The sequence below is a fragment of the Pseudorasbora parva genome, chromosome 22 (genome assembly GCF_024679245.1).
Source record: "Pseudorasbora parva isolate DD20220531a chromosome 22, ASM2467924v1, whole genome shotgun sequence".
NCBI lineage: Eukaryota > Metazoa > Chordata > Actinopteri > Cypriniformes > Gobionidae > Pseudorasbora > Pseudorasbora parva.
The window spans coordinates 27,668,715-27,690,836 of record NC_090193.1 but is presented as its reverse complement, the minus strand read 5'-3'; the positions used below and the strand labels follow the sequence as shown (position 1 = coordinate 27,690,836).

Sequence of the window (22,122 nt, the reverse complement as noted above, 5' to 3'; positions counted from 1 at the left end):
TCAGCTTTGATATTAATGAGTTTTTGTGTTCATTGAGAACATGGTTGTTGTTCAATAATAAAATTAATCCTCAAAAATACAACTTGCCTAATAATTCTGCACTCCCTGTGTGTGTGTATATATATATATATATATATATATATATATATATATATATATATATATATATAATAAATCATTAAATGTACATGTTTATATACACAAATATATATATTAATATAATACATACATGCATATATACACACACACACACACACACACCTCTTCTATATCATTGTTTTAAACCAGTTGTGCTTTGGGAGCCATAGTTTACTTAGGACAAGAAGTTGCAACAGAAGTTTTCATATTCATTTTCCTTGAAGAAAATCGTTCATCCATCGTTCACCCAAAAATGAAAATTTGATGTTTATCTGCTTACCCCCAGGGTGTCCAAGATGTAGTTGTGTTTGTTTCTTCAGCAGAACACAAATTAAGATTTTTAACTCCAACCGTTGCTCGTATAATGCATGCCAATGGGGTATATTTTTATGAAAGTCACTATAAGAGTAAAAAACACATAGAAATAAGAATCCATATTAAACCCTTCGGCTTGTGATGGCTTGAAGACTGGTAGGATCATAGAGATATTTACAAAGATGCCTCATTCGACTGATCCGGCAGGCACTAATGAGGAATTTATATAAAATATCTATAATAGCGCAAGGATTTTGGCCTTCTTCGATGGAAGTAATGGCGCTGGGGAATACTAGATGAGATTTGACTGATGTGAGGTAAAAAATAACATACTTTTCGTTTTCTCACAGAAACCGATCGTTTCGTGTCTTAAGACATCAATGTATAGTCACGAGCTGCAGGGTTTAATATGTCTTAATTTAGGGATTTTTATGTCTGTGTTTTTTTACTCTCATAGAAATACACCCCATTGACATGCATTATACGAGCAACGGTTGATTTGTGTTCTACTGAAGAAACAAACACACCTACATCGTGGATGCCCTGGGTGTAAGCAGATAAAATCACATTTTTATTTTTGAGTGAAATATCCCTTTAAACATGGACATTTACAAATATTACAATAAACTGCATAGGCCTAACAATATTTATATGTACTTGACATGTACAGAGATGTACTAGATGTCTCAGTGGTATTTTCAAATAATGCAAAGGAAAAACGTTGTTCTGTTTTAGAACATTTTTGTCTTGTAAAGTGCCCTAAAACACTTATGCTTGTTCTCAACCAATAATTAATTGCAAGCAAGTAAATCCATATTTAATGTGGCGTGGGCTGTATTGTACGTCGTGTAGTTTTGTTAATGGTTTTTGAATATCAGGTGAATTTAATTGTATAGTGTAGTGAATCATAATAGTGTGGAGTGTGATTGAAGTCTTGCCAGTGCTTTGATGTCAACAACAAAAGAAGTAACTTGAATATTAGTTGTATTTTATTATTTGCATCTAACATCGCTTGTTTGCTTTTTAAGCTGCCCGCAAACCCGTCACCCCTTTTTGTAGGTGTGAACTGCTGCTGTATATCATTGCCCCCCCCCCACCCCCACCCCCCACCCCCACCCGGACGATCTGTTGTCTTGACAACAAAGCCTGTCCGCTGGAGAATCCATCCCATTAAAACAATAAATCAGCTCTCGTGCACAGACGAAAGTGAAAATAAATCTGTGGAAGTAGAGTAGTACAACCACTAATAGTCTTTGTCTTTCTTTTGGAAAAGAACCTGGATTTTCTCTGACCAACTTCTGCTTTACATGCTCATAGCGACGTTTCTAAATCAGGCATAGAAATATTCTCTCATTTCTATTTCGTAGAAGTTGGAGGAGGTGCGGTAGCAGTTGTTAAAGGGGATTCGGATTGGTTGACGCGCATGAGAGCAAGACACATGTCATGAGTTGAAAGCTTCACTCCCCGCCCCTTATTGTGAAGTGTCTGGACTCCTGGTTTATATGGGCAATGTGTATGTGTGTGAGAGCAACAAGACGACTGTAGGACAGAGAAATAGAGCAAACAGACCTTAAAAGCAGAAATACAGACAGATTTCGACTTTAGACAGATTCACAGATGCTGTTGGACAAGCTTTGCTGTGTCTGTCAATTCTACATGGACTTCTGAATGGGATTAATTCATTGCTTGGTCGCAGGACTCGTATATGAGAGATGGAGGTCAGTACTGTTTACTTCTAAACCATCTGAACTTCTTCAGAAACAAACTATCGCTTCTTTAGGTTCGTCTTTAGATCATTTCAATCCTCATTGAGGTTTCAGAACTAGTAATATGAAAGCCACTGCTCGGGGGAGCCTACCAGCAAGCTGTCAGGGTTTCAAGGTTTTCTGTTCAATACACTTTTTCTTTCTGCTCGCTGATGACCAACTGCTGGGATTTCACTGTTCAGATGTGGTGTCAGCCGTAACCTTTGCCCTCGCCGACCTGAGCCTCATATAGACCCCCGAATTTGCAGAGGGTGCTTTGTAACGTGATGCCGCAAACCCTGAGAGTGAAAGGAAGAGAGTGGCACTTTATGGCTGTCGTTAACATGCTCTCTTCTTTTGAAACTAGGTTCGACTTAAGTTGGGGAGGTTACAGGTTTGACGGGGGATGAAACGCTTATAGATGGGTATTGGTAATTTCACTATTCTTAGTGAAGAAAGTCCCTACTCTATATAATCATGTTTTCCTGTCCTGTTTTTAAATGTTAAACCACTGGTCTTTATTTGTCCCTTTTAACCACAGCTGTGGTTTGCACCTTCATACGTGTCTTTGCTCCTAATTACAAAGCCGATTAGATCAGTTTTATAAAAGAGGCACTACAGGTGTCTAAATATTTTTAATATTTGCCCAGTGTGACACGTTAAGAGTATCACGTGTGTGTCTAAGGCGAATGCTTCTAGTTTATGTGTCTGATACGTTTTGTAATTTTTTATGTTGAGAAGTCTCTTACGCTCTTTGCGGATGTATTTATTTGATTTAAAAAAATACAGTAAAAACAGTAATATCTTCAAACGTTTTAAGTTTAAAAAGAAATGGTCTTTCAATCTGAATAGATTTTAAAATGTAGTTTATTTTACATGATCATTCAGAAATCATTTCTTATTATTATCAGTGCCAAGCAATATTGTGCTGCTTAATAACCATGATTTTTGTTTCATGATGCTTATAAAACACTTAAAAACAACATTTATTTAAAATGGAAATATTCGTATAAATGTTTTCACTCCCACTTTTGAGAAATTGAATGCATCTTTGCTAAATAAAAGTAATTTCTTTCAAAGAATCAAAATCTTACCAAGATGACTTGGTACTTAATGGCTGATAAGTATAATGGCTGTTATGTTTCTCCGTTGTTTGACCTTTTGGCCATTTCTGTGATATTCCTTATATTGTATATTTTAAACTTCTGCAATGTGGTGTGACAAATTTGTTTCAAAATCACACCCATGATTCCTCTGATTCCTCTTACCAACAAGAAATTAAAAAAAACGAATGTATCCTTTACGCATAGTCATTTTCTTATAAATAGTTACTCAATCAAATAGTTTTAACCTTAAATTCTTTTAGGAAACTTAATTTCATTCAACCAAAACTGGTACCAAAGTTACTGAGAATGAGCATGTAATTAACAAATTAACAAAGACTGTTCATCTTCAATAAAAGTATAGTATATTCAACATATTACGTTACTTAAATTTAACACAAACAGAAATAGTGTCAGCTTAAAACTTTGAATTTTGGGGAAATGGATCTTCAAACATTTGGTGACTTGGGCGTGATGTTGCCTCAGCTATAAGGACGTCAAAATGTGGTGACAACATGTATGCATAAAAGCAGAAGACATGAAGGGTCCGGAAACTGGACTCTAAATTTTAGAGGGGGGAACAAGCTCTGCAAAATAGTCCACTCATCTTCAACTCTAACCCTTTATTTGCAGTATATCATTATCATAACTTGCGTGATCTGCTGATTATCTTTGTACAATCGTCTGATTGTATCATTGCGTGGATGCATAACATTTCCTGCGATGCATCAATTTCAAAACACTCATTTACAAAAAGGAGGAACTTGTCGCTAGTGATTGATTGATTACACACACTCATATACCATATCTAAACATCAGTCAATGAAAAAAAGAGATAAATAAATAAGGCATGTGAATCGATGGGTCCCAGGAAGTCATCTCTGAGAAACAAGAGGTTTTTATGATATCATTGTTTTTTCAGGAAATAGCAAGTGAGTTTTAGTCAGATAGTTTATACAGTGAGTGGGGGTTCATGTTCAATGCCCTACTTCTTACCAATGCCTTAGCATGACCTACAATATCTTCTGCGGACAGTTAGTAGATTAACGTTGGTGGACTTGAACTTGAAAAATGGTGTGTAGTGCTCTCATTTAAGGTTCTTTTTTTAATTTAAGTTGTAAAAATGTACATTTATTATTGGGGACTTGTTTCAATCCATTGGTTGTTGATTGGATGGAGGCTGTACAAGGCGGCGGAGGAGAGGGGGGAGTTTTCGCAAATTAAATTATTGTAAAAGTCCTGCATTAAATTATGTCATTAAACATATGCATGTTTGAATAACATGCATTTAGAAAATATATCCAGGATGAATTTCCATTTCAATGCCGACATAAAAAGACATTCAGTCTGCATCCGAAATTGCATACTTCCCTGTATGATAGGCGGAAAACAGTATATGTGATAAAAGGAGTATGTTTGAATTCACTCATGTGCTCTTAAAAGAGTAGACAAAAGTACCCGGATGACCTCCTAGATTCTAAAGTGTGCATATGATGGACACTTTAATATCCCATGAAGTCACTGGAGAGAATTTATGAATGGCTCTCATACAACACACATTCATAGAACGTACTTTCTTAGCAGTTATAAAGTAATTACTTATCCAGAATAAGTACCTACTCAAGAGATTATGCGATTTTGGCCGTAACCTCACTGGTGTATTTGAGGTATTTAGTTGCTAGTAAATAGAATCAAGCACAATTATATGTATCAGTTTGCTTTTAGAGTTATGACTGTGAAATAATCAGTTGGTCTGACCATACAGTAATTTAAATTACTGGGTATCATCAGTTTGACATTTTTCCTGCTAAAACATCACATGAAGAAACTTACTGTGAGTTCTTGAGTAATTAAATAGGACCAGACTTCATTCCCATAGTCAAATGTCAGGTTTAGTGAAACTAGGTTCTGTGATGCACTTTGTCCCTCTACACTGCTATATTTTAATACATACTGCATAAATATAATAAATGCTGCAATATTCTAGGCTAGATATCTATTTTGAAGTGCGTTCCACTTCGTGAAGTGGACAAGGGAAGTTTGAACAGACCCTTGCTCCTTCGATTTTGACCGAGTGAGCGAGTACTTCATATGTACACTTCAGGCAGCTTCATATACCACAATGCAACTCGATTGTGACGTCACCGCATATAGCGTTTAATATACCCCACCACAAACAACTCTGATATTTTAAAAAACATTTAAAACAACCCAAACACATCCATATACCTATAGAATACTGCATTAAACAATTTCGTAAAGGAAAAATATAAATAATAAATCAACTCCAAAGTGGATTCCAAGTGATCAAGGGCTTAGGGCGTTCCAGTTCAGTCCATTGCAAAGTTTCTGCCAGTAGTGGGCACTCATGCAACGTAAGCAATGACGCACATCCGAGTGAACGAGACGGAGGGAAGTTTGCGAGTGAAGGCCATGATAAAAACGAACTGGAACGCAGCACTGGAAAAACCAAACTTTGGTCAGGCCAATCACATTGCGTATAGAGTCGGTGGACGGGGCTTAACATAATGGCGGCAGAGTTGGGGAGGTTCCCACATGCTACTTGTAAGCAAAGAAGCTGGCAAATGGCGGTCTTTCCAACCGGCTTTGACCGCGACTCTGGAAGACTTGGAGTTAAGCTTTTCTCTGAGAAAAGAACAAAGAACGGCACTGAAGTCATTATTAAGAAGGGAAGATGTGTTCTGAGTTTTGCCGACCGGATACGGCGAAAGTTTGATTATCAACTAGCACCGCTTCACGTTGATCAGGTTGGTTGTAGCGCTATCCAATTGTGTGCAGAGGGAGTTTGAAAGACAACCGTTTATCCCGCCCGTCGATGGAGAGTTCAAAGACCAAACATCTTGATGTGGGTCTGACTCATCATGCTAGCAATATTCCATAAAAAAAAATAGAATGCACCATTTTTATTGCATTGTCACTGCTTCTAGTTCTCAATGATTCTCCAACGAATGAGATGATTCTGAGCTTGGAAATCAAGTGGAATTTTTCTTGAGTAGACAATTTGCATGAAGCATGTCTCAGACACTCTGTTGCATACTCATGCACTCAGTCAGTGTGGGAAAGTCTAATATATCATCTTAACAAGGCAGCTTCCTGTCCTTGTGAAGCAGATTCTCATTGCCTGTGCCTGACCCTGTGTGTGCACTACAAATATTTACGGCAAAGCAGTCTTGTCAATCCAAGAGACAATATTCTTCTGAAATGTGGACTACTTTGTCTAAACAACAGCAGTCTCAAATGTATGCGTGCACGCCGTGCAGTTAAAGGGATAGTTCCCCTTCTTTCTTCCTTGAAACATGAAAATGTCCCAGTGTGGTTTTGTTTGTTAAACCATTCTTCAAAATATCATACTCTTTAACTGTTTCGCAGTAAATTAGTTAATGGATATTGCATTAGAAAGTGGTCAAGAGGAAAATATCTGACGTCTCCGTGTGGTTGCGTCCTTCCATGCGCCGCAAGGATTCTTTGTATTTTACCCAGGATCATCTGCTGTGAAGTGCTTGTCTGACAACGGGGTTTTCCACTTTCACCCATGGGTTAAGAGGTTAAAGGGAATGGCAAACAGTTTTCCCACCCTACATTACATCACATTCTCAATGTAAAGGCTTACACTTACCAGAAATTAAAATTGAAGAAGCATCTTGTTCCAAGGAATGCATGTAGTTCTCTTAAAGGACAACTCCGGTGAGAAATGACCCTAGGGGTAATTAACAGATGGTTACCGAGTAGATCGTTTTCTGGGATGCATTTTCATGAAAATCGAATGTAAAGAGTTTTATCTCTAAAAACAGATTAGCTTATAATGCTTGTCTATAGGGCACCGGGTAGTAAAATTAAATCTCTAGTTAATACCACTAACAAGGCTAAAAATAGCCTCACACTAACACGGTAGCATAATGAGGGTCCCTACATGCAAACCGAAGCATTGAGAACTTTGTAAGTCTACAAACAGTTTAATAAGAAGATACTTTATAAACACAGTACATTACAAGTTCACGGACAGGCGCCATCTTGGAAAACAGTCTCGACGAGTCGATCCACGAACGCTGTGCTAAGTGAGCTGGTCGATAGGAATTAGTTTATGAAATCTAATAACATGGACATTATTATTTTTATTTATTTATTTTCTCAGCCACATTCCGCACTGAACGCGACAGAGAAAATAAATAAACAACGGACCATATGAGATTCCAAGTCACAGTTCATCACTTGGCAGAGCGCTCATGGATCGACTCGTCGAGACTGTTTTCCAAGATGGCGCCTGTACGTGAACTTGTAATGTACTGTGTTTATAAAGTATCTTCTTATTAAACTGTTTGTACTCTTACAAAGTTCTCAATGCTTCGGTTTGCATGTAGGGACCCTCATTATGCTACCGTGTTAGTGTGAGGCTATTTTTAGCCTTGTTAGTGGTATTAACTAGAGATTTAATTTTAATACCCGGTGCCCCATAGACAAGCGTTATAAGCTAATCTGTTTTAGAGATAAAACTCTTTACATTCGATTTTCATGAAAATGCATCCCAGAAAACGATCTACTCGGTAACCATCTGTTAATTACCCCTAGGGTCATTTCTCACCGGACTTGTCCTTTTTGTAATGAACCTTAATTTCATTCAGAATTGTGGTCATTGTGGAAGGAACCTAATGTAATCAAGAGATAATGTACAGTCAGCAAGTCTTTACTGCTCAATAAACTCAACAGGGTGATCTAGCTGAAGATGATCTATATACCATTTACATCATTAATGGATATGACATTCATATATACATACAGCAGCAATGAGATAATATAGGTTTGGGTTGGTAACATTTTCTAATGTTTTTGAAAGAAGTCTGCTATGTGAAGGCTGCATTTATTTGATCAAAATAGAGTAAAAATTGTAAAATTGTGAAATATTATTACAATTTAAAATAACTGATATGTGTGTATGTGAAATATAAAATATTATATATATATATATATATCTTTATTATTACATTTAATGTAAACAGATTTTGTTATTTAACAGAATATTCCTTTAAATGTATTGACTGACTCACCACCACCCTAATAACACTTCAAAATATAACCGCTAAAATGAATAGCTATCTGCAGAAATAACCACCTCCTCTTCATTGCAATGTTCATGTGTGTACGTGTGTATGCAAAGAGTGTTTAGTAGCTGATGTTCAGCTCCCCCCACTCCATATCCTCTCCCCCCCACACACACACGACAGCCTTCCTTCCTCAAACCTTCACTCCCTGCTGATAAGAGGCAGACGCAAGCGCTGCCTTAAATGGCTCATGGACAGTCCCTCAGTGACAAAGCCTCTATTCAGTCCACATGGCTGACATACTAAGCACCTGTTCCGCTCGCAGGCCCTGCAGTCGATTACATCGTGGGCTCTGGTTAATACACGCTGACCACAACAAACCGCAGGCCCTCCTACTCCAATCCACACAGACCAAAGCACAATAGGGCCAGAGACAGCATGCTTTGTGTGTGCATGGGAACTTAGCTGCAAACGAGAGCACAAAACCAAAAGTTGCACCTAACTTTATTTTAAAGTAGGCATAGCGTGATGTGCTTCTGCTAATAATAGGATGCATATTTATTGTGGTTATTTGTAACATCTACACTCACCCAAAGGATTGAACACCTGTTCAATTTCTCATTAATGCAATTATCTAATCAACCAATCACATGGCAGTTTCTTCAATGCATTTAGGGGTGTGGTCCTGGTCAAGACAATCTCCTGAACTCCAAACTGAATGTCAGAATGGGAAAGAAAGGTGATTTTTCTTTGAAAGGTGAATTTTGTGCATGGTATGGTTGTTGGTGCCAGAGGGGCCGGTCTGAGTATTTCACAATCTGTTCAGTTACTGGGATTTTCACACACAACCATTTCTAGGGTTTACAAAGAATGGTGTGAAAAGGGAAAAACATCCAGTAAGCGGCAGCCCTGTGGGCGAAAATGCCTTGTTGATGCTTGAGGTCAGAGGAGAATGGGCCGACTGATTCAAGCTGATAGAAGAGCAACTTTGACTGAAAAAACCACTCGTTACAACCGAGGTATGCAGCAAAGCCACAATACGCAAAACCTTAAGGCGGATGGGCTACAACAGCAGAAGATCCCACCGGGTACCACTCATCTCCACTACAAATAGGAAATAGAGGCTACAGTTTGCACAAGCTCACCAAAATTGGACAGTTGAGGACTGGAAAAATGTTGCCTGGTCTGATGAGTCTTGATTTCTGTTGAGACATTCAGATGGTAGATTCAGAATTTGGTGTAAACAGAATGAGAACATGGATCCATCATGCCTGGTTACCACTGTGCAAGCTGGTGGTGGTGGTGGTGTAATGGTGTGGGGGATGTTTTCTTGGCACACTTTAGGCCCCTTACTGCCAACTGGGCATTGTTTAAATGCCACGGCCTACCTGAGCAATGTTTCTGACCATGTCCATCCCTTTATGACCACCATGTACCCATCCTCTGATGAATGCTTTCAGCATCTTGTTAAATCAATGCCACGTAGAATTAAGGCAGTTCTGAAGGCGAAAGGGGGTCAAACAGTATTAGTATGGTGTTCCTAATAATCCTTTAGGTGAGTGTATATATATGTATATATGTATGTATGTATATATATATATATATATATATATATATATATATATATATATATATATATATATATATATATATATATATATAAAACATCTCTGTTTGAGCATCTTGACCTGCCTGACATAGCAACACTGGCTCAACCAATGGTGTGAGTTTGGGGCAGGGCTATCTGTTTGCCCCAGCCAATGGATGGCTCGGTGGCTGTTCAAGAAAAGCATTGTTTTTGACATTGTTTTGTAGTGCTATAGCACCGAATTTCGAGTTGGGGTTATTTATTCATACTTTTAGAAACAATTCCGCTAAAAAATTACTTTGAATATTGTTGTCAAAGTTTCCAACAGCCAAGTAGTCTAACCAGCAGATTTTTTTTGCTCAAATAATACTATGGCTGTTTAATAAATGTGCCCCTGATGTGTATGACTGTACACGTCTTAAAAGGGAAGATTGCTGAGTGTGTACATTTCTGAGTTTGTGTTTGGAGTATGCGCGTGTGTACAGTGAGAAAGGAGGTCAAATTCAGCTGGGATTCCTGCACACGCCTGCTTGTGTGGATCAGACCCGGACAGCTGGCCTCAGCTCTCAAAAAAGCAGCTGTCTCTCTCCTTCATGTCTCACACCATCTCTCTCTCTGCACGTCTCCTATGAGATGAAAACTGTGCTATGCCATGCTCTGCTTTAACATAATAATATCTACATTCGTTGTTTTTACAGTAATTATAGCACAATTTACTGGAATACTTTATTTTGATTGATTAATGGCAGCAATGTTTTTCTAAAAATATTATATAAAGGTATATATAAAGCCCTAATAAATGTTACTTTTGTAACATTTTATGTTACAAAAGATATCTATTTGAAATAATAAATGTTCAAAAAATATATCATGGTTTCTACAAAAATAATAAGCAGCACAACTGTTGTCAACATTGATGTTAATAAGAAATTTTACTTGAGTACCAAAAGAGAATATTAGAATGATTTCTAAAGATTTCATGTGACAAAACAGCATATTATAATGATTTCTAAATTATTTCATTTGACACTAAAGACTGGAGTAATGATGATATATATAATGTGTATATATACATATATATAATGTGTATATAAATAAACACATATATACTCAGCCCCCAGTCTGTATGAATGTCTGTGTTTATACCAGCAGCCATATCACCCTGTAGCCCAAGACTGGTTTCCCACTGAAGCTAAGCAGGGCTGAGCCTGCTCAGTACCTGGATGGGAGACCAACTGGGAAAACCAGGTAGCTGCTGGTAGAGGTGTTAGTGAGGCCAGCAGGGGGTGCTCACCCTGTGGTCTGTGTGGGTCCTAACGCCCCAGTATAGTGATGGGGACACTATACTGACAAAGAGCACCGTCTTTCGGATGAGACGTTAAACCGAGGTCCTGACTCTCTGTGGTCATTAAAAATCCCAGGATGTCTTTCGGAAAAAGAGTAGGGGTGTAACCCTGGCATCCTGGCCAAATTTGCCCATTGGCCTCTGTCCATAATGGCCTCCTAATAATCCCCATATCCTGATTGGCTTCATCACTCGGTCTCCTCTCCACCAATCAGCTGGTGTGTGGTGAGCGTTCTGGCGCAATATGGCTGCCGTCGCATCATCCAGGTGGATGCTGCACATTGGTGGTGGTTGAGGAGATTCCCCCCTTCAATGTAAAGCGCTTTGAGTGCCTTGAAAAGCGCTATATAAATCGAAGAGAAGAAGAATGCTCTCCCTGACCACCTGCGGACTCCACAGACTATAGATGCTTTTAAGCGTGGTCTTAAAACCCACTTTTTTAGCAGAGCTTTTAATTGACTTGTTACTTCTTTATTTATTTTTTCAGTTTTATTTATTTTATTTTATTCATTTACTTATTTATTTATTGTTCTGGATTGTTTTTAATTCTGTAGCACTTTGAGATTTTGTTTAATATAAAGTGCATTATAAATAAAATGTATTATATATATATATATATATATATATATATATATATATATATATATATATATATATATATATATATATATATATATATGTGTATGTATGTATGTGAAATATAAAATATTATTGTACATACAGTATACATGGGTCAATTACATGACACATACTTTTGTGTCCAAGTGCATTATTTCATTTTAATATAATTTGATAAACTCATGACATATCATGAATTTTATTCTAGAATTGTATTCTTTATTCTATAAAGCCTATTAAGTTTGAGCTTATTTTAAATAATTCATATTTTTTAAAGTTTTATCATCTCAAACCCCAAAAATGTCTGGCGGTGCAACTGTCTGGACAAATGAACAGACTAAAATGCTGTCTTAATGAAATGTTTAAAAAAAAAAAAATGTGAACATTTTTTATGAATATCATTAGTTTTAAAGCTGTTGAGAATAAAAAAATGTATTTAAAAAATTGACCAGCAATGTGTATGTTCTCAAATGTCAAGGGTGGCATAACTGCAAACATCCTTGTGGCAGAGTGAAAGGGTGTTAGATCTCTCTCAAATGCTGGTAAAACTACTTATTTCAAGTAAAGGTAGGTTGGTACACTTTTCATGTCAGGTGGTACAACTACAGCATATATACTTAGTTGTGCCTCCTGACATAAAAACAATTAAAAAGCTATTTAAACACTTTGAAATGTTATTTAACGACCGAAACTTGTTTAAACACACTGTTAGGGATACAAAAAATTACATCATTCGGAGGAAGGTCATAAACATGCAGTAAAAAATATATTTATGTGCTCCAATGCTGCAGGATGTGATATTTCATTTCAAGCATGTGCACTGTTGCTGCTAAGGAATTTGTGAGCACATGGGACGGGGTTTAAAGAGACGTGTGCACATACTAGAAGCGTGTGTGCATGTGTGTGTGGTGATGTGTGTTGAGTGAGTGGCTCTCCAGATGTCACCCACATCAAATTTCTTGTTTACTGTATGATTTGCTGGTACAGGTGTTTGTGTTTGTGTCTGAGGGCCTATTTATAAATAACTACAGGCATCTGAAGTACCTGACTGGAAATGCTATTGAATTCACAGACAGTCAGAGTGCTTTAGATATTTCTGCTAAAAATGAGTTTGAATTGATTCATTGTTCACCCTGTTTCCCCACTCATAAACAGTCTAGACCAGAAACCCAAAGGATGTATTTTTGGGACTCTAAAATATAGACATATAGGGAAGTGTTTGGAAGATGTTTCCTTTTTTGTAAAGAAAATTGTTGCAGGAAGTGAAAACCAAGTAGAAAAAGGCTTTTCATCCATTCACCTTTCTTTGGACAGCCACATTCTCATTTGGAGTACTCAATCTTAGGAAAAACCTATACATGAGAGTGCGTTCAAACGAAGTTTCACACTTTTTCTTTTTTGGTCATTCCACATGCACATGCACAAATTCTTTTATTCTCATCAAGGCTGTATTTATTTGATAAAAAATGCAGTAAAAACAGAAATATTGTGAAATATTATTACACTGCAAAATAACACATTTTCAATCAGATGTAATAGTGTGATAGTCTTCAGTGTCACATGATCCTTCAGAAATAATTATAATATGTGACTATGATAATTTGGTGCATAAGACATTTCTTTTATTATAACAGTTTTTGTGGAAACTGGAGTTATTTGGTGAATTTAAAGGTTTAGCATTTATTTGAAATGGGAATTTTCTGTAACATAAAATGCCTTTACTGTCATTTTTGATCAATTTTAATGTCCTTCACTCTAAAAAATATTGTTGGTTTAACTTAAAAAAGTAAGTTGATACAATGAAGGAAATTGGTTTAATAAATAGAAACTCAAAATATTATTATCTGAATCACATTAAAAATGTGATAAATCATAAAAATACCACAATTTGGAATGTTTCACTGTATCTTCACAAATAAAACACACAATTACCCAATATGCTTACACAATCTTTTAATAATATTTGAATAAAGGTTGTCGATTCTCAAAAATGTTCATTGTATTACTCAAATTTTTAATTTCAATGAACTCAAAATTTAAAGGCAACCAGGTAACTTATTTTTTTTAAATATTTTTTTTACAATATTGCTAAATAAAAGCATTGATCTCTTACTGACCCCAAAGTTTTGTATAGACATAACAAAAACATTTTATCAAGATTATATCATGATTCTGGTAGCATAATATTGCAATTAGGCAAAGAAAAAAACATCTGTTCAGACTACAAAAACGAAGTATATTTGTGTTGGATTTTTGCTGAACAAAGCCTCAGGAGGATACAAGTGAAATAGGTCACAGGGATTCTTTCAGCAAGGCTACAAAGTCGTTACGCACTGGCCCATTATCCTCGTCACACAAGGCCATTGTTTATTCGAAGCCAATTCCAAGACGGCACTGCCATCCGTGGTGCTCCTTCATTGTGTGTCATTGTCATTACGTGTCTTCTTCTGACCAGAACTTGTCTTAAGGGGCCACTCTCTCATCTTCTGTCTTCTTTGTCCTTCAGACCGTGTTAGCCAGAGCTCTTTATGACAACACAGCCGAAACTGAAGACGAGCTGGCTTTTCGCAAAGGTGACATCATCACGGTGGTAGAGAAAAATGTGGCGGAGAGCATTGGTTGGTGGAAGTGTTCTCTGCATGGACGTCAGGGCCTGGCACCGGCGAACCGCCTGGCTCCTCTTTCCCCAGCAGAGGCTGAGAACGTTTGCAAAAACTTAAGGGCACAGAGGAACTACTCGGGCAACCATAACATCTATCAAACTCCAAAAGCTACCAGGCCACCAGGGAATCCGATTTATGAAGAAATGAATACAATATATAAAGTGCCCCTTCAAGCCAACCCCTCACCAGATAAGCACATGGCACAAGAGGATACAGAACGAACCAGATCTCCACATGAAGTAAGTCTCTCATTGGGACAACAGCACTTTTTCTAGTAGGTTATGTTTATGTTTTATGCAATACTTCCTCTGTGTTCGAATTTGATTGGTCCAACAGTACTGGAACTTCTCAGTGTTCCAGTTAACGCATTGGTGGTGAGGATGATTCAGTGACTATTTCCTCAGGTTACATCATTATGCCAGTAGTTGATGAAAAGTGACTTGTCTTAATGAGGGAGTCATTGAATTGATTCATTCATCTAACCAATTTGTTCAAACACTGATTCATTGAATCAGTTCAAAACACGGAGTAATTCAAGACTGAAACAAATTACCGGCTGCATCCGATTATGCATACTTCCCTAAATAGTAGGGGAAAACCATTCTGTGAAAATAGTAGTCTAAACTCATAGTACTGAGGTCATGAGGCCACAGCAGAGGATTTGTGAATGACAGTGAAGAAACACAAATGATGCTGTTGGTCACGACAATGACAACATGACAAATGTATAGACCTTATGCGCCAATGAAACAAGTGTTTTAGTATTTTGTCTTCAAACTTCCGTTTTTGCATTAGCCCTGTATGTTTCTGCATTGATGTCGAAGAGTAATTCGACGGTGAAATCTCGCTTACATACTCGCTTATACAGTACGCTATTTCAGGTGCAGCCACTATCTTTATGAGTGATTCAGTAATTCATTCACTCAACATCATTCAAAAACAATGATTCATCCATGAAAAGAACATGTGAATAATTAATTCAAGCGTTTTCCTTCTAAAACACTGATTCATTTACCTGAAGTGCGTCTCGGAGACGTGGAACGGTTGAGACTTTGCTTGAAATGATTTTCATTGGCAGAGCAAAAATAAAAAAAGTTGTAATTTACTCAATATTACCTCCTCGTTTATAAAACTGTTGTATAAAAGCAGTATCACCCTTGCAATCATAAAAGACAGATCTGAATATGCAGATGATTTAGCGTACATTGAACCGAGGCTAACAACAAGCAAGGCCTCGGAAACCCCTGCTGGCAAAGAGTTTACAGATGGGGACCAGGGGCCTCTCTCTGCGGGGACAGGTATGTAGCACAGGGGCTTTATGAGCTCATAAAAGAACAGCACAGACAGAATTCAGACACCACTAACTGCAACCAGAAGATCTAGGGCTGAGGACCCCAGACTGAGAAAGAAAGAGAGAGGGAAGAGAGAGAAGTGGCTGTGCAAGTTACTGTGTAATAGATGAGGCAACAGGGTGTACATGTTGCCCACTTCCCCTCGTGCTTCAGGGGGAGAAGTTTACTATAGTAGCTTATAGCATGGCTTCAATTAGAAAACTGGGTCAACTGGGCACAAATACAGTAAAGTGCACAAGACTTTAAAAGATCCTGTCTCGCAGCAAGAAGCGGGCCACGTGTTGCCACCCCCATAGAGTATTACATTGTTGGTTTGTTTGGTCAGGTTTGTGACTAGACATATATGTGTGCTCTTTTTAGGTTCTTACTGCTCATCCCAGAACTGGTACAGAAATATATGATGTCCCAAGCCCCGTGAGAAACCTCTCCTTATACACAGTAAGTCCTCTTGAGGTTTTTTTGTGTTGTATCTGTCACTTAGCCAAGGGTTTTCCAACTGAGGTCAAGGGACCCCCAGAGGGCTGGAAGGGGGTCTGCAGAAAATTTGAAAGAAAAAAATGTGAATAGCAGAAAATAAAGATTTTTTTTTTTTTTTGAAGAAATTATAAAGTTAGAAATTATATTTACAATCACAGAAAACATTTTGTAATATTTATTTCTAATTTTTGCACAATTTATTTTATTGATAACCATTGTTTTATCATTCTAACAAATACAGTATAAATCATAGTTAGTATAAATAAATCAAAACAAGTTCAGGTATGATGTAAATATATAGAACATTAATAAATGATTAATACATAGAACAATAATTGTTAAAATTGCTCACAAATACCTGCGAGTTGAATTGAAAATTCCTGTTTTTCCTCCTTCCTGTTTATACATCTAATATTAATAGTGGCTAGTAAACAAAAGAAGCACTGTATTTTTTATGAATTACTTGTTTCGTTTTTTACATTAGTATAGTGATAATACCAAACCAGTTATTTTGATTTTGGAAACAATATTTTTTTTTCTTCATAAAATTACACTTTTCTTTTTAGTCTTTATATATGCTTTTAAAACATGCTTTTATTTGGGGGGTCATTGGAATTGAAAAGTTTAAAAACCCTCACACTAGTCATTTTTGGTTATACAACCAAAGATCATAGTGATGGTCAGTTTGAGAAATACTCTGCAAAATAATATTGTTAAAAGTTAACATCATAAAAGTTAACATCATAAACTGTGTAACTTTCTTTAGAAGCCATCTATACGGCAGCCTTTGGAAAGGAAACCATCACTGATGTCAAGATTTGAAATGCTACAAAATGCGAGCTGCGCAACTGTAACCATGAAAAAGGTATGGTGACACTTGTACAGTAACACATCAAAACATTCAAGAAGTCTTCACTGATGTAACCCCGATTCAGTACAAACACTGTGAACCAAATTAATTTGTGAAATTGCTGAACCAGTTATAAATGAAATTGTTTTTTACATCTTTTTTTAGGTTGCTACTGTACACCCATTAGCTTCCCATGACCCCAATTATGACATCCCAATGCCCTCCATCAGTGAGGATATTCCAAAGCCTCCATGTAATTATAGCACCATGCCGAAACCCTGTAAGTCTGAATGGATTTATGATGTGCCTGTCTTCCCACAAAAACAAGGATGTGAACCTGGCAACTACGAAACCATGCCAACCAAAACTATGAACTCAAACAACTCTCTTTATGACACTTTGCCAACACACATTTGGCCTGAAAGGAAGCACTGTGTCATCCAGCCCCTCTATGACATCCCCAAACAGAGCAATGCAGCAGTGCAATCTTGCACAGACACTGGGAAAGAAACAAATTCATGCATCTATGATGTCCCACCTTGCCTTAAACAAATACCCAAACAACAAAGCCTTCCTGAAATCTTTCGAAGGAGCCATGAAACCTTTGATTGGGGTAAACCTGGAGCCATGTATAACCGACTTCAACATTGCCACTCAATGGACAGGACAGCATCCAAGCAGCCTGTGGAAGGGATGATTAGAACAGAAAATGAAAATAACAAAGACCACCAGAGGAGCTCAACGGTGTCCACGGCTTCCAGTTCTTCCAGGAGCTCCTGCGACTCCTTCATGCTGAGTTCTCCCGAGCCCGAGCCCGAGCCCTTGCGTGAGGTCACCCTTTCACAGGAGGAAGCCGGCAACAGGTTGCTTGAGCTGCAGGAAGTGGTGTGCCAATCCGTGCCCAAGCTCATGCTGTTCGTCAGCAGCCAATGGAGAAGCAAAGAGCACCTGGAGCAGCACCTCCATAAGATCCGCAAGGCGGCCGAAGACGTGACCGACTCCGTCACCTGCTTCTTGAACTTTGCCTTGGATGTCAGAGGTAACGCGCAGAGGCTGACGGACTCTAACCTGCAGACCAGGCTCCTGAAGCAGCTCTCCATTGTTGAAGACTCGGGCTTGATCCTTCAGCAGGCTGCAAGCGCTCTGCAAGATCTGGGCTGGCTGCTGGATAAGCTAGTTCAGGATGCCGGCCAGTCACAGACGCCTGACCACCTGGAGCGGTTTGTTATGGTGGCTCGGACCGTACCAGAGGATGTGAAGAGACTGGTATCCATCCTGAACGCAAATGGAAAGCTTCTTTTCAGAGTGCTGACTAAAGAATCAGACATGGTGGAGGATGAAGGCTCATCTGAATGGAAAATCAAACGTGAGCCAATGGTAGACTCAGGAATAGATGAGAGTGACTATGTGCAGCTTCAGGTAGGCAAATCACACTACAGGCTATTCCTATTAACATTAATAGTACAAATGCTATTACTATAAATTTGGGATGCACTAATACTTATAAGCCCATGCCTTATTATTTTCATGTTATTATGGCCTATAACTAATATATGGCCTATATGAAAACTTTATATAATACAATTATACTATAAAATAGATTAAATATTAAATATAGATACATGTAATAAATGAAAAATAAAAAGCTATCAAAAAAGTCATCAATCGTAAATGCAACAAGTCAATTTAAGCATCAGAACAATACAATGTACTGTATATATATATATATATTGTGTATATATATATATATATATATATATATATATATATATATATATATATATATATTGTGTATATATACACTATATATATATATAACCAAAGTTGGGTTGAAAATGCACCAACCCAACAATTGGGTTGTTTTAACCCAATGGTTGAGTTGTTCTTACCCAGCAATTGGGTTGTCTTAAGCAACATTTAACCCAACCACATTTAAAACAACCCAGTTGTTGGGTTGGTGCATTTTCAACCCAACTTGGGTTGTTTTTAACCCAGCATTTTTTAGAGTTTATACATACACACAATATATATATATATATATATATATATATATATATATATATATATATATATATATATATATATATATATATATATATATATATATATATATATATATATATATATATATTCACAATATATTGTTATACCTAAATATTTTTTTAACTAATGTTATTGCTTTTTAACAGACAAAGAAAGAGTTTGACCAACAACCAAAACCGGGAAAGAGCACCTTTAAATTAAAGAAAAATTGTGATATCTTGAAAAAACAGGTAAAAACTTGTGACCCTCCCAGTACAGCTCAGCATTGTGTTCAAAACATATATTGATTTTGACTTTCTAAACCATTTCATTATTTATTGTCTCTAAAAGGTTTCCAAATCTCCATCCATCTCTGACCACTGCCGGTTATATTTTGGAGCCATTCAGAAGGCCATTAGCGTGTTTAGAAGTAGTGTGAATGATGGCCAGCCCCCTGAAAAATTCATCTCTCACAGCAAGCTGGTAATTATGGTGGGTCAAAGACTCGTGAACACACTGTGTAGTGAGGCGAAAAGTCGAGAGGCCAACAGGGAAATGTTGACTATGAGCAATCAGCTGTGTGCCCATCTCAAGCAACTGGCCTTGGTGACCAAGAAGGCAGCTGTAAACTTCCCTGACAAACTGGCTGTCCAGGAGGCAGAGGACACTGCCAAAGAGTTAGCTCAAAGGGTGCAACACTTCAGAATGTCCCTGGACCCCTGAGCAGTTTTGCCATCTGGTAGCCCAGTTTATCATGTAGAGGTGGGCTGGTGAAGATAACATTGTATTTGTGGCATATCTCAATTTCTGCGATTTGTATGCAAGTCTAAACCAGCCACTCGTAAACCGAACCCTGCAATTGTTTTGTATTGTTTAACATGTTAGTCTGGATGAGGAGGCAGTGTTAAAGGTAACAAAGGGACCATATAATAACCTCAGTTATTATATAACCTCAGATACTGAGTACGTTTACATGCACAACATATGCTGATGCCAGAATGAAAGCCTTTGTACAAATATCAGAAGGTGTTTACATATAGACATTTCAAATTTGGGTGTTGCAAACAGGGTTTGCTTTATATATATATACCTTTATATATATATATATATATATATATATATATATATATATATATATATATATATATATATATATATATATACCTTTATATATATATATATATATATATATATATATATATATATATATATACCTTCATTTAAGGTGGTTGGATGGCATTATGTTGGTGGGTGATTAAGAATTAACATTGTATGATTGTGCATGTAAGCATACTAAAGTCAAAGCAGAAATCATGATAGTTGCTGTGTAGATGTTAAAGGGATAGTTCACTCAAAAATGAAAATTCTGTCATTATTTAGTCACCCTCATGTTGTTCCAAACCTGTTTTTCTGTGAAACACGGGATAAATAAAACAATGACACAACAGTAGCAAAAATGTCTGTCAAGCTCCAAAAATAGCCTACTAAAACAACATATCTGTTTATAATCCACATATCTGTCATAATGAATGAATCATATGACTTATAATGTGTATAATGAATACTTATGAATATTACTCTTACTAGAGTATTACTATTTCTAGACTAATATGGATTTATTTTATGGTGCCTTGGTCCATTTCGGAGCTTGAAACAAATAAGGTTTCTGTCTTTTTTTTTTTTTAAATGACAGCAGATAATTTTTTTGGGTAAGCTATTCTTTTTAAAGACAGTAATACAATAAAAGTCTTAAACTTGTCCTGTGCATCTATTGGTCAAATTCTTTACTCACTCAGCCAAACCTCAGACTTTAAATTGCACTTTTATAAAGCCACACTGTAAACAAATTTTGGTCACAAGTAGACAAAAATGTATGTAGAGGAAAGTATGTGCCACTTTTTTGTACAAAATTTGAAAAGGCAGTGTTTAAGCGAAATGTAAATATTTCCTCAATACAATTGATGTTACAGTTTTTGTACAATTTTTCTTTTTTTTTTTACTTTTCAATATTCACACAGTATGAATGTAGAATTGTGTTTCCTCAGTTATGTCTGTAAAACGATTTCTTCACAAATAAAATTATACTTACCAACATTTTCTGATTTTCTCTGTAAGCAGCTGCTGAGACTTTTACAGAGGAACGAGCAGATAAGGAATGTGGGAATTCATTTTAAGGGACATTTATACGGTGGCGCAGTAGCCTAATAATTCAAATGACTTAGATGACCAGTGCTGATGCGTTAATCAAATTCGATCAAATATGCTTCTAAATGGTAAACGTCTGGCTTCTAATGTACAAATATAAACAACGCGTTGGCGCCCTCTATCGGTTGGACCTTGAAAAACGTTTAATTTTCCTGTGACCCCTCAACCAACAGATGGACCCCCAGTATTTAAAAAAAGAAGCTAGTTATTAACTTTAAGAACCGTAGCAGCTATTAGAATATATCATATTATCCATAACAGAATGTTAGTTACAAATTAGAAATGAGTTAATGATGTCAGTTGCACGATTAAAATGTCTATTAGCCTCTTTTTTTTTTACTAGTAACTTTTGATTTTAGATCTAATGACTACTAGTTACGATAATAAATAGTTGTCACAACTGAAATTGTGTCAAATAGCATACAACTAACCACAGAGCCATAGCAAATATTAATATACTCCACGTTATGTAGTAGGCTAGGCTAATATTTACTTATCGGCTAAAATGTCTAGCTTTAAAAAGGTTTTGTGAACTATATTTGTACTCGGCTACGTTTTATAATAGCAGGAATATTATCACATGCAACAGTTCTCCAAGAGAACCGCGCCCACTGAACTCCAGACTCCTCCTTCGGTGTGACTGT

The 22,122-nt window shown here is 36.9% G+C and overlaps 1 protein-coding gene across 1 annotated transcript; it reads left to right on the top strand.

Moving 5' to 3' along the window:
* The first annotated feature begins 1,761 nt into the window (after window positions 1-1,761).
* On the top strand, window positions 1,762-20,356 carry cass4 (Cas scaffold protein family member 4). Its single transcript, XM_067430837.1, has 7 exons — window positions 1,762-2,171; window positions 14,416-14,811; window positions 16,285-16,362; window positions 17,168-17,266; window positions 17,417-18,670; window positions 19,441-19,524; window positions 19,625-20,356. The coding sequence occupies exons 1-7, from the start codon at window positions 2,166-2,168 to the stop codon at window positions 19,994-19,996; spliced, it is 2,289 nt and encodes a 762-aa protein (XP_067286938.1). The 5' UTR covers window positions 1,762-2,165; the 3' UTR covers window positions 19,997-20,356.
* The last annotated feature ends 1,766 nt before the right edge of the window (window positions 20,357-22,122 follow it).